This window comes from Moschus berezovskii, chromosome 3 (genome assembly GCF_049115385.1).
Source record: "Moschus berezovskii isolate FMDL1 chromosome 3, NW_MosBer_1.0, whole genome shotgun sequence".
Lineage (NCBI taxonomy): Eukaryota > Metazoa > Chordata > Mammalia > Artiodactyla > Moschidae > Moschus > Moschus berezovskii.
The window spans coordinates 129,209,513-129,222,057 of NC_142462.1; the positions used below are offsets into that span (position 1 = coordinate 129,209,513).

At 56.3% G+C, this 12,545-nt stretch overlaps 1 protein-coding gene across 3 annotated transcripts in view; it reads right to left on the bottom strand.

Annotated features, from left to right (window-relative positions):
* Positions 1-5,176: 5,176 nt before the first annotated feature.
* VIPR2 (vasoactive intestinal peptide receptor 2) overlaps positions 5,177-12,545 on the bottom strand; it is a 74,666-nt gene continuing 67,297 nt past the window's right edge. For 2 of the 3 annotated variants that reach the window (XM_088834800.1, XM_055421669.2), the window contains exons 8-13: positions 12,170-12,230; positions 11,173-11,242; positions 10,598-10,689; positions 7,143-7,272; positions 7,017-7,058; positions 5,177-6,441 (exon numbers count right to left, since the gene is read on the bottom strand). In XM_088834800.1, the coding sequence (XP_088690926.1) occupies positions 6,268-6,441; positions 7,017-7,058; positions 7,143-7,272; positions 10,598-10,689; positions 11,173-11,242; positions 12,170-12,230 (569 nt within the window). In that variant the 3' untranslated portion in view covers positions 5,177-6,267. Of the gene's footprint in view, positions 6,442-7,016; positions 7,059-7,142; positions 7,273-7,326; positions 8,879-10,597; positions 10,690-11,172; positions 11,243-12,169; positions 12,231-12,545 lie in introns of those variants that run through there. The other variant, XM_088834801.1, reaches the window with a different exon arrangement.

Below are 12,545 nucleotides of genomic sequence, written 5' to 3' on the forward strand. Positions count from 1 at the left end.
CCAAAGATGGAGAAGCTGTATACAGTTAGCAAAAACAAGACCAGGAGCTGACTGTGGCTCAGATCATGAACTCCTTATTGCCAAATTCAGACTTAAATGGAAGAAAGTAGGGAAAACCACTAGACCATTCAGATATGACCTAAATCAAATCCCTTATGATTATATACTGGAAGTGAGAAATAGATTTAGGGGACTAGATCTGATAGATAGAGTGCCTGATGAACTTTGGACGGAGGTTCGTGACATTGTGCAGGAGACAGGGATCAAGACCATCCCCATGCAAAAGAAATGCAAAAAAGCAAAATGGCTGTCTGAGGAGGCCTTACAAATAGCTGTGAAAAGAAGAGAAGTGAAAAGTAAAGGAGGAAAGGAAAGATATAAGCATCTGAATGCAGAGTTCCAAAGAAGAGCAAGGAGAGATAAGAAAGCCTTCCTCAGCGATCAATGCAAAGAAATAGAGGAAAATAACAGAATAGGAAAAACAAGAGATCTTTTCAAGAAAATTAGAGATATCAAGGGAACATTTCATGCAAAGATGGGCTCGATAAAGGACAGAAATAGTATGGACCTAACAGAAACAAAAGATATTAAGAATAGGTGGCAAGAATACACAGAAGAACTATACAAAAAAGATCTTCATGACCCAGATATCACGATGGTGTGATCACTCACCTAGAGCCAGACATCCTGGAATGTGAAGTCAAGTGGACCTTAGAGAGCATCACGACGAACAAAGCTAGTGGAGGTGATGGAATTCCAGTAGAGCTATTTCAAATCCTGAAAGATGATGCTGTGAAAGTGCTTCACTCAATATGCCAGCAAATTTGGAAAACTCAGCAATGGCCACAGGACTGGAAAAGGTCAGTCTTCATTCCAATCCCAAAGAAAGGCAATGCCAAAGAATGCTCAAACTACCGCACAATTGCACTCATCTCACACGCTAGTAAAGTCATGCTCAAAATTCTCCAAGCTAGGCTTCAGCAATATGTGAATCGTGAACTTCCAGATGTTCAAGCAGGTTTTAGAAAAGGCAGAGGCACCAGAGATCAAATTGCCAACATTCGCTGGATTATGGAGAAAGCAAGAGAGTTCCAGAAAAACATCTATTTCTGCTTCATTGACTATGCCAAAGCCTTTGACTGTGTGGATCACAATAAACTGTGGAACATTCTGAAAGAGATGGGAATCCCAGACCATCTGACCTGCCTCTTGAGGAACCTGTATGCAGGTCAGGAAGCAACAGTCAGAACTGTACATGGAACAACAGACTGGTTCCAAATAGGAAAAGGAGTACATCAAGGTTGTATATTGTCACCCTGATTATTTAACTTATATGCAGAGTACATCATGAGGAACACTGGGCTGGAAGAAGCACAAGCTGGAATTAAGATTGCTGGGAGAAATATCAATAACCTCAGATATGCAGATGACACCACCCTTATGGCAGAAAGTGAAGAGGAACTCAAAGGCCTCTTGATGAAAGTGAAAGAGGAGAGTGAAAAGGTTGGTTTGAAGCTCAACATTCAGAAAACAAAGATCATGGCATCTGGTCCCATCATTTCTTGGGAAATAGATGGGGAAACAGTGGAAACAGTGTCAGACTTTATTTTTTTGGGCTCCAAAATCACTGTGGATGCTGATTGAAGCCATGAAATTAAAAGACGCTTACTCCTTGGAAGGAAAGTTATGACCAACCTAGATAGCATATTAAAAAGCAGAGACATTACTTTTCCAACCAAGGTCCGTCTAGTCAAGGCTATGGTTTTTCCTGTGGTCATGTATGGATGTGAGAGTTGGACTGTGAAGAAAGAATATCGCCAAAGAATTGATGCTTTTGAACTGTGGTGTTGGAGAAGACTCTTGAGAGTCCCTTGTACTGCAAGGAGATCCAACCAGTCCATTCTAGAGGAGATCAATCCTGGGTATTCATTGGAAGGACTTATGCTAAAGCTGAAGCTGCAATACTTTGGCCACCTCATGCGACGAGTTGACTCACTGGAAAAGACTCTGATGCTGGGAGCGACTGGGGGTAGGAGGAGAAAGGGATGACAGAGAATGAGGTGGCTGGATGGCATCACCGACTTGAAGGACATGAGTTTGAGTGAACTCCGGGAGTTGGTGATGGACAGGGAGGCCTGGCGTGCTGTGGTTCATAGGGTTGCTAAGAGTTGGACACGACTGAACAACTGAACTGAACTGAACTGAACTGAAAGTCCTTCATGGTGATGGCTGCTCCTCATGACTAGCAGAAACCTTCTGCAAAAAAAATATGTGCCCGATTGTATGTACGCCCCCTTCACTGAAACAGGTATACCGACCTTCCCTCCAACTTCTTACGAGCACTTTCTCAGAACTTCCGGAAATGCTGTCTCCTGGGCTACAGCCCTCATTTTGCCCCCAATGAAATGTAATCTGCAGCTCTCATGATGTCCACCTCCGGTTAGCCCAACCTGCCAGCAGGGAGTGCAGCTGCTGTGTGCGGTTGGCTGAGAACCTGGGGTCCCGGTGGTGAGGGTCCCCCAGAGCACAGTGTGACCTGAAGTGCACGTCAGGAAGGTCATCCTGTGGTTGCTTTGGGGAGAATTTGGGGGAGAAGCAGCACCAACAGCCCAGCTAAGAAGCTGTTAGCACCCACAACACGAGGCCGAGGGAGGCGTAGGTGGCCCCCTGCTTCCTCCAGCTCCTCCGTCACAAAGCCCTGAGCCTGTCTGATGAGGAGCGGCCCTCCTCAGAAGGATGGGAGAGGAAGACGCTTTGCAAAGGGCCTGGGGAGGCAGCTGGGGGTGCCTCCCCGGAAATGCTCCCTGCCCGGCGTTCACGAGCGTGTTTTGTGCACACACACACACAGAACCTGGAACTATGCTTCCAGAGATGGGCTTTCCACAGTGCCAAGAACAGAGAGTCCTTGGGTTTCAGAGCAGCCTGACAGTTTTGTGAAAACGCACCGACCCAAACATGGGAAAGTCTGCAGGGTGACGAGTCACCTTATCAAGGGGTCTCAGTATATTGGGTGATTTAAACCTGAAAGGGTTGTGATTGTATGAAGATCAGAAAATCACAAATTTTGCATATTCTGGATGCATGATTGCAATGCTTAAATTAAATGATTAATATGAAAGCTTTATCCTTCAGGTGTCCTGAGTTTACGTGCTGCTTCTCATACTTTGTCACCTTTGGCATACAGCACACAAGGATTTGTAAAACCCTAAATCTCCAAAGGAGAGGTTGGAGCTGCTCAGCCTCCTTTTTTTGTGCTTATATTCCAATAGTTTGCGTCCCCTGTGGTGCAGTGCCAGCGGTTGAACACAAGTAGCTTTAACAACGATCCCAGTGACAGCTCTGGGTCAGTGCTGGCACTGAGGCCTGCTTCCCTGGGCTCCAGCCAGGACGCCCCGGGAGGTGGGACCTTCCGCCACCGCTGCCTGCTCCCCTGGGCTCAGTAAAGCTTTAGAGAGGACAGGAAGTGACAGGCTCTTTTCCTTCCGTCTTCCAAAGAGCACGCTTCCGTATAAAAGATGCCCTAAACCCTTTGTTGATGTCCACAAGCTGAGTGCACCTCTTGGGGGCTCCGTGGCTGGTGATACACACAGATGACGGAGACGCACATTGTCCACGGCCTCTGCTGAGTCTCGCCCGTTTCCAAGAATAAACGCACTCATCTGTAAACTTTCAGCAGGGCCTGAGTCAGGTAGGACGGCCACTTGGAGCAGCGGCTGGCTCCCTGATGCCTGTGTCAGCAGGTCGGGCTGAGGCTCAGGACCGAAGGAAAAGCTTTCTGTAAAGAAGAGACACCCATCCGCAAGATTGAAAACAGGCAGATTGGGGTGAAGAGAGAAGGGGAGCCCAGCGATGCACCCACTCAGCTCGGCCAGAGCTGCACTGCGCCCACCTCTTCCTGGGCCTCCCCTGCCCAGAGCCCAGCGGCACGTCCAGGGCCCCCCACTGCTGGGCGGGGGCTGCCGGGCTGCTCGCTCAGACGCTCATCAGCGGAGCGGGGGTGGAATAAACCCAGCACGTGTGCCACGGAGAATCACGCAGCTGCTGGGGTAAACCACCTCTGTGTGCAGACGGGCCAGACCCACACACGTCTGACCCAACGGAAAGGCAAGTTGCAGAAATGTCTGTACAGTATGACGTACTCTCCACGAGGAATAGAAGAGTGTGAGAGAGGGAGAGAGGTTTGCATGGGCCCAGAAGAAGGTGCCGGGACACATCGGGCACTCCTGACGGTGGTACTGACTTCCGGAGCGGCGCGAGGCAGATGGCAGACGGCATTCACAGCTTTTTCACTTTTTAGCTAATATCTGCCTCTGATGTTTGAGCATTGCTAACGCCTCTGAATAGCTGCTCTAGCCTGAAAATGGCACCACTGAAAAGACTGCCCTTCTTGATAAGAAAGGAAGGCACTGCCATTTCCGTCCATAGAGGTGGCGTCTCCTGCGAAGTGGTTCTGGGCACACACCCACCCCCAGGTCGTGTGCTCACTTCAGTTCCCCGAGTCTGGAACAGACCTGATGCACGTGCTCACAAAGCTCCTTCCACCAGCAGACATCTGACAGAGTCCTGCCACCTGCAGCCTGGGGCTCGGACACCAGCAAAGGCTGGCTTCCACTCCCTTCTAAGTCATCACTAGCCGGCCTCTGGAGATTGCAGGGTGTGATGCCTTGGCACTGTGTGATATTCCCCTTGGAATGAGGCAGTGACTGAGCATGAGTTTATTAGAAATAGATCTTATCTGTCTGTGGCACAAACGCCACGGTCGGGAGTTGGCTCCCAGAAGGCATGCACACACGCCCGCACACGCACACACATGTACACAGTGCACACATGCACACACACGCCCGCACACGAACACACGTGCACACACACGCATGCACACGAGAGCCCACGTGCGCTCAGCCCTGCCCTGGTGACCAGATTCCCAGGTTCCGTGGAGTGGCAGCCCCCTGCCCACCTCCAGGGGTGCCGGGAGCCCCTGCACGGACCCACCACTGACCAGGCCCGTAAGGAGCAGTCCCGACTGGTGCCCGTGCCCAGGAGGCAATGGCGTCCAGAGGCCTGAGCTGCCGTCTGCCCGCTCCCACCGCCCACCCTCTGCCCGAGCTCCTCTTCACAGGCAGGAAGGCTTCCTCCAAATGTCCTCAGGTCGTTGATGCTGTCAGAGTCAGCCAGCAAACAGACACGAAATGGGTTTTATTCAAGTGGCCACGCGTGGCGGCTGGGGCACATTCCAGGCACACATGTTTACAGCACTTTGCAACGACACGTCAGGCGCTCTGGTCACCTCTGTCCTGCTAATGGGGAGTGACAGGCAGTCTCCCCTCTGTTCCCACTGGGCCGGACCACCAGTTCTAGGCTCACGGCCTTAGCGCCGGCAGCTGACAGACCCCCCAGCACCCGCGCCAGACAGCAGCCCCGAGATGCTTGCTCGCTGTCTGAGCTGGGACTCCGCTGCCAGGCCCCCCATGGCTGCCCCACGCTCTTGGGCCAGGCTCCTCTCACTGGGGGCAGGGCAAACCCCCAGGGGGGCTCTGCTGGGTGACAAGCCTCCCAGTCTTGCCCTGGCCGTCCAGCCCACTCCTCAGCCCAGCCCTGCCCCCAGCCCCGCTGCCCAGCGCTGGCTGTCCTGACGACAGGCATCTACGCTCAAGTCTGTGATGCCCCGAGACAAAGCCTCTGTGGCCTCATTGGTAAGGGGCCTGGTGTCACAGAGCAGCTGGAGAACCGAACACAGCAGCAGAGCGGTGAGAGCCCGGATAGGGTATAAGCAAGGCGGGGCCGCGGGGTGCCCAGCTGGGCTTGCGGGAGGCTCCGTGGAAGCCCTCGGGGGTGGGGAGGCCCACGTGTCCTGCACCCAGCTGGGTGGATGGCCCCCGTGACTGGGGGTGGAGACCAGCAGTGCAGGTCATGCAGAGACAGGGGGTAACCACGTCCCTGAGGGCCAGCACCCAAGACCAGGCTTGTGCCCCCCGAGAACTGGCGCTGAGATTAACAAAACCCTTCTTTCCTCCACAGTCGCTGGACCCAAGTCCTGGGTTCTACCACCGTGGTCTCTCCTAGTCTCTTTGAAAGTGAGTCCGTCGGCACGGCCAAGCAACATGAAAAACAAAGTGCCTGGCCGCTGGAGTTGGACAATCATGAGCTTTAAGTCCCTGGCGTTTCTAGGTCCCCCAGTCCCCCGGGGGCTCAGCCAGGCCCGGCTCTGGGGAGTCAGCGCCGAGTACACTTGGGCCCCCTCACAGGGGCTGTGGTCGCACTGAGGCACCCTTAGATGACTGAGGTCTCCGTCTGCAGCAGGGATGGGGCGCGGGAGCCACGGGGGCCCTGCAGGGCGCCGTCGGAGCCGGTCCTGGAGATGGACGAGCTGTGCAGCCGGTAGTCCCGGGCAGAGGGCCGGCTGGGCCACAGGCTGCGCCATGTGCGTCTCAGCTCGCTCTGCACCTGGGGTGGGGCACGGCCAAGTGGGCTCAGTGTGCAGGAGCTGGAGGCCTGCAGCCCCGGAGCAAATCTCTCCCTGCGGCCCTTCTGGGTGTGGGAGCTGTGATATCCGTGGACAGGGTCAGGTGGGCTTGGGAACCAGGAGAGGACGGGGACGTGAGGGGTGCCAGAGAAGAGGGGTCTGACTCGGAGCCGGCTGAGACGCACGGGAGGGCTGAGTTGAGAGCCGTGGGCGCCGGCAGCGGCAGTGACCCCGGCAGGGTGACCCCCAGAAGGTGGACCCACTCCAGGTCTTTTGAAGTTAAGTCGGTCAGTTGTGTCCAACTCTTTCGTGACCCCATGGACTGTAGCCCACCAGGCTTCTCCGTCCGTGGGTTTTCCATGCAAGAATATTGGAGTGGGTTGCCATGTCCTTCTCCAGGGGATCTTCCTAACCCTGGGATCGAACCAGGGTCTCCCGCATTGCAGGTGGATTCTTTACTGTCTGAGCCCCCAGGGAAGCAGGTCCTTTAGGGGTGTTTTAAGGACTCCCCCACGAGCTGGGAACCTGTGCTCCCCTGGGAGGCCACAGGACTCACCTCGCTGTTCAGGAAGCAGTAGAGAACTGCCACCACCAGGCCCTGAAAGGAGAAGGTGCTGGTCAGAGGCCCCTTACCCGCCGCCCGCCCACCCCTCGCCCGGGGCGCGCGGCCAGCCCGCCGCACCTGAAAGGATCCGAGGCACAGCTCGAACAGAATCTGGTATGTGGAGGAGATGCCGATGGGACAGACAGCGAACACCACGTAGTGGACTCCAAACAGCGGGATGAGCAGCAGGGTGGACTTGGCCAGCCTCCTGCAGCAGAGAGAGGGGTCACGCTCTGGCCAACCGAGGGCCTCCCTGCGCAGCCACACCTCTGCCCGTCCCGGGAGAGCGTGCAAACGCAGGGGCGAGCACCACTCTGCCCCGCAGAGCAGCAAAGCCCTCCCGGGAATCTTGGCCAGTCGGAAAGGGCGGCACTGGTCTGAGCAGGTCAGACAGCCCTGTGTGTCCCTCGTTTTAGCAGCACAGACGGGGTGAGCATCCCAGCACTGGGAGGACGGGGCGAGTTTTAGTTTCAGATCCAAAGAGCAGGTGCTGCAGGGCTACCCCTGGGCACAAGCGAGACCGTGTCCCCCTGATGGCCGTGGACAGGTCCTGCAGGCAACCCTCTTGTGGGGCCCAGACGTCTGAGGAGTGGGAGAGCCTGGACCCGATCTCATTTCTCTGCCGGGGAGCTCTTACCCTCCTAACCAAAGAGCAGACTTTCTTCTCACTACGGTGGTGTCGAAATCAAAACCGCTAAGCTCAGTCCTACATACTCCCAAGCCCGTTCCATGCCCCAACCAGGTACAGGTCATCTCCGCTAAGTCAGCGCTTCCCAGGCCCCGGCCCTGGCCCCACCCAAGGCCAAGATTCAGCAGGCCGCCTCTGACTCAGCGTCTGGGCCTCAGCCCGAGAAGCTGCTTCAGGCACACAGAGGTGCTGCAGCTGCTGCGCGGAACGCCCTTGGAGAACCTGCTGTGAGCCAGGGACTTCAGCCGTACACTAGAGTGATCGGGGGGCTCTTCAGACTGGGAATCCAAGCTGCCCCCCACCCAGTTACATCAGCTCTCTGCAGGTGACCTGGCCTCTTCCAGGGGAGTCCCCGTGGCTGTATCTGATGCAGCAACCCCACCACGGTCTGAGGGTCAGGAGCCCTGGGGTCACCTGGAGGCCAGGCAGGCAGGCAGGGGCTGGACCCCTCCTGTGACCCCAGCAACCAGCCACCGCCCCGATGACCAGCCTCATCCTGGCAAGGCGGAGGGAACCAAGGGAGGGGTGCCTCCGGCTCCTCCCCACCTGCTCTGCTGCGTTGGTGCCACCCAGTACTTGGGAAGACCCTGATGCTGGGAGAGATTGAAGGCAGGAGGAGAAGGGGATGACAGAGGATGAGATGGTTGGATGGCATCACTGACTCGATGGACACGAGTTGGAGAAAACTCCGGGAGATAGTGAAGGACAGGGAGGCCTGGCGTGCTGCAGTCCACGGGGTCAGAAAGAATCAGACACAACTGAGCGACTGAGCTGAACTGAATACTCAGAAAGAAGTCACCACTTTGTTTACATATTTTGAGACACCTGCAGAGTTCACAAGGGGTTTCCTCGTATTGGGTGATCTGCGTGAGCTCTGCCCCAGCTGCGTGCGTGACCAGGGCCTCGCTGGGAGGGGAGGCCTCAGGATCCCCCGCCAGCACGTGGAGGCCTGACCGTCTGACCGCAGCACATCCGGCGAGTGAGGCTGGGGTTCTGCAGGGAGCGGCCTGCTAGGCAGATGTCAGCAAGACCTGCCTGGACTCCTGTGGTTGACACTCTGCTGGTCTCTAGAAACGGGGCTTCGAGGTGGGACCCCTGGGGCCCTGTTCCCGGGGATCTGTCACTTCTGTTATGAGATGGAGACAAAAAACACGCCAAAATACAGCCAGGCGAGCATCACAGATGTGCTCTGCCTTGTTTGTTACTCTGGAAAAAGAGTAGATTCTATTATCATTTAATTTTGTTTCCAAAACAAAAGCATTGCTCTCTACGATCCACTTACCACTGCTCCCCAGAGCCCAAAGGAAAGGTCAAGGTGGCAGTGAGCGAGCCCTGCAGAACCCGGGCGTGCTGTCGAGGGGCGGCCAGAGTGCAGCTGGTCCGGGGAGCAGCCCAGGCAGGGACAGTGCCCGGGGAAGCCTGCTCCTCTGTGGCCTGACCCCACTGAGGGCCGGGCAGAGCCTGCCGCAGCCTGGGGCCTGGTCATGTGTGTATAATTACACACGCTGTCACGGCACTCAGTGGGGCCCGATCACGTGTGTATGCTTACACACCCCGTCATGGCACTCACTGGTTCCCGGTCATGTGTGTATGCTTACACACCCCGTCACGGCACTCACTGCGGCCTGGTCACGTGTGTACGCTTGCACACCCCGTCACGCACTCACTGGGGCCGGTCACGTGTGTATAATTACACACCCTGTCATGGCACTTACTGGGGCCTGGTCACATGTGTATGAGGCCCACACCCCGTCACGGCACTCACTGGTTCCCGGGCATGTGTGTATAATTACACACCCCGTCACGGCACTCACTGGGGCCGGTCATGTGTACGCTTACACACCCCGTCACACACTCACTGGGGCCGGGCACTAAGCGTCTTCTGAAGATTCCCTCTATCAGTGCTCTCAGCCTTAGTGGCTGTCTTAGCGCATCTCCACTCCATGGTGAGGAGGCAGGTGGGGTGCAGGGCAGTCACCTCCCACCTCCCCTGGGCCTCTAGCTGGTACAGAAACAGCATTGGGCCACCCGCCTCGGGGGAGGCCACCTGAATGTCCCCCCAGGCCACCCTGTGTCTCAAGGAGGGAAGGGACAGATGCAGCTGAGGGGGCCCACCCTCCTGGGGTGGGCGGGTAGCCCCCTGGGGCCATGCATCTTTGGGGTCTGCAATTCCTGCCCCCATCTGCCTGAACCCAAGGCTGGACCAGCTGCACCAGCCCCTCCATACTGAACTAGTTTTAGTTCACACTCGAGTCGCAGGCTTTATTTGTTCTTTATAAATTCTTACTAGACATTTACAGAGTCTTTCAGTTCCTTTCCAGAGTTGTCAGTCCTCGATGATTAGCTGGATGAGGTGGGTAATTACTGAAACTCTGCTCTCTTTCTCATGAGGGACATGATGACCACCTTCCTTTTACCTTTCAGGCCACAAACATCAACTGAGTTGTTGTTAAGTACAAGGCCCACATGAGACGTTGCCTGGACCCTGTGGTCCAATAGGGAAGAAGAACCAAATAAAAATGCAAGCGATGTGTGGCCAAGGAGAAAAGGTCAGGGTACAAAACAGGAGAGTGGACCGAGCCCTTCAATACCCAGCTCTCTAGAGGATGTCCACACTGGAGGACTCAGCCTGAATAACGGCCATGGCGATGCTAGCCCTTGGACAAGTCACTCCATGTCCGGGGGGTCCCTGTAATTGGCCAAGGGCACATTCCTGTGACTAAAGGAGAGGACGTGGGGTCACGTGTGGGCCCCCAAGCCCCAGCCTCTCTGCTCTCCACACAGGTTATCAGGCCACGTGAGGCTGGTGAGGGTGCTTCTGAGCTGGCTCTAAACACATACTCACTTGTACTGTGACTGGTCATTGCCGCCGACGTCTGGGGATGTCAACTTCTGCAGTAAAATTCGTATAATACTAACAAAAAGGATGAAATTGACCTGCACAAAAGGAGATGACATTTCAGGGTGTGAAGTCCCCCTGTAAGGGAGGTGGCGAGGCCCGGATGTCTGTGGCTCAGCCCCGCCCAAAATGGGGCTCCGGGCCCTGCTGGCTCGGGATCTGATGCCCCTGCCCGCCCCCCAGGTCAGAGCGGGGCAGTCTGTCTGTGGCGTCACCTATGTGTTCACCCCAGGCTGCGGCAGTTAAGTTGAGAACATTAAGATGTACAATCCACAGATGGAAATCCAGTTCAGACCCAAGGCTGCACACTTGGGGGAGCTGACCGTGACCCCCACGAAGGCATGTCTCCCTCTCACCCTCCCTTTCCTCCTGATGGTGGGCCGAGCCTCCTGTGGAAGAGCTCGGCTTGGGATTCTTGTCTCAGGAGGCCGAATGGAACGGGGCCGTCTGCATTTACCACAGGGCTCTCTGCCCAAGGGCAACCTGGTGCTAACTCAGGTTTCCATCCAGAAGTCACTTACTATAATAGAAATTAAAATTGGTGTTCGTATAACCCACCACGGAACACTGTGGTCATTGGTATCCCAGCAACTATTGAAGGAAGAGAAGGAAAATGACATTACCATGGATCCCATCTACAAACCAAGCACAGGAGGATAACACACGCCTGCGGCCTCACCCCTTGCGCAGGGCTCGCCAAACAAGCCCCTCCCCCACCACAACGAGCCCCTGACTCACAGGTTGGTTAAGTGGTTCCTCCTGACTGCCATGCGCTGTCTCCAGGAGGAAGCCGGGACAGCAGGCTTGTACAATGCCCCCCGATTCCCTGTTACCCACACCCCTCCCAGCAGAGCAGACCCACCCTCGTCCTGGAGCCTGGCTGGTTCCGACAGGAGGGTGTGGAGTCCGTGGAACTCAGTGTGGCCTGTCTAGACCCGCAGCCCCGGCCTCCCCTGCAGGTAGGTGCCCATGGCAGGCAAGGGAGCGAGACTGAGCAGGAGAGCTGCCCCAAGAGCCGGGGACGGAAGCACAGCAATAAACTGGACCCGTGTGAGCGCCAAGCTTCGGGTATTTGTTACTGGCAGGGGACGGCTGGGAGGGGGCGGCTGGTGGACCTGGGCCCGCAAGAGGCACTGCAGCTGCTGGGCTCCACGGTAGGAGCTGGGGTGCCTCAGGCTGGGCGCGGCCTGCCTACAGCGCACACAGCAGAAGGCTCCAGGCCTGGCCCAGCTGCAGGGCCTCAGAGGGCTGAACCCGGATGCCCTCCCGCTGGGCTCTGGGCTGCACCGTTCTCCCTAAGACGTGGCTCTGTCTCTGCCTGGTGGATCCCAAGCCCTGCTTCGCCGTCAGCCCCAGTTCAGCCCCACCTGCTCCGCGGCCCCTCTCCGAGCTCCCCCGCCCTGAGTCTTCCCCACTGAGTGTCCAGAGGCTGCCTTCTGCCCAGAAACAAAGCTGCTCTCTGGCTCCCCAGGACCTCAGTCAGCGGCGCTCCCCCTCAGCCACAGGCACAGCACTCACCCTGTGTCCTCCAGCAAGAGCCGGGCCATAGTCCACGCACCCGTGCAGACGGTGGGGATGCCTGCAGAGAGACACCCGGTCACTTCAGCCCAGCGCTGGCCAGCTGGACCAGCCCAATGGGGATGCACACAGGAGCTTTCGTGAGTCCCCTGCCAGTGGGGACAAGGGCTTTCTGATAGGTTAATGGAAACTCTTCTTAAATACCCACGGGCTTACTAAGCAGCGAAGATAATTAAATACATGTTTGAAGGCCTCACAGGCCTGAAATGCATGTGTTTCTGGGTGTTAGCACCAACGTGCTGAAAAGGCTGTCTCCCGACTCGGCAGAGACCTGAAGGGGCGTCCCTCACTGCCAAGGTGGGGGTCCACAGCTTCA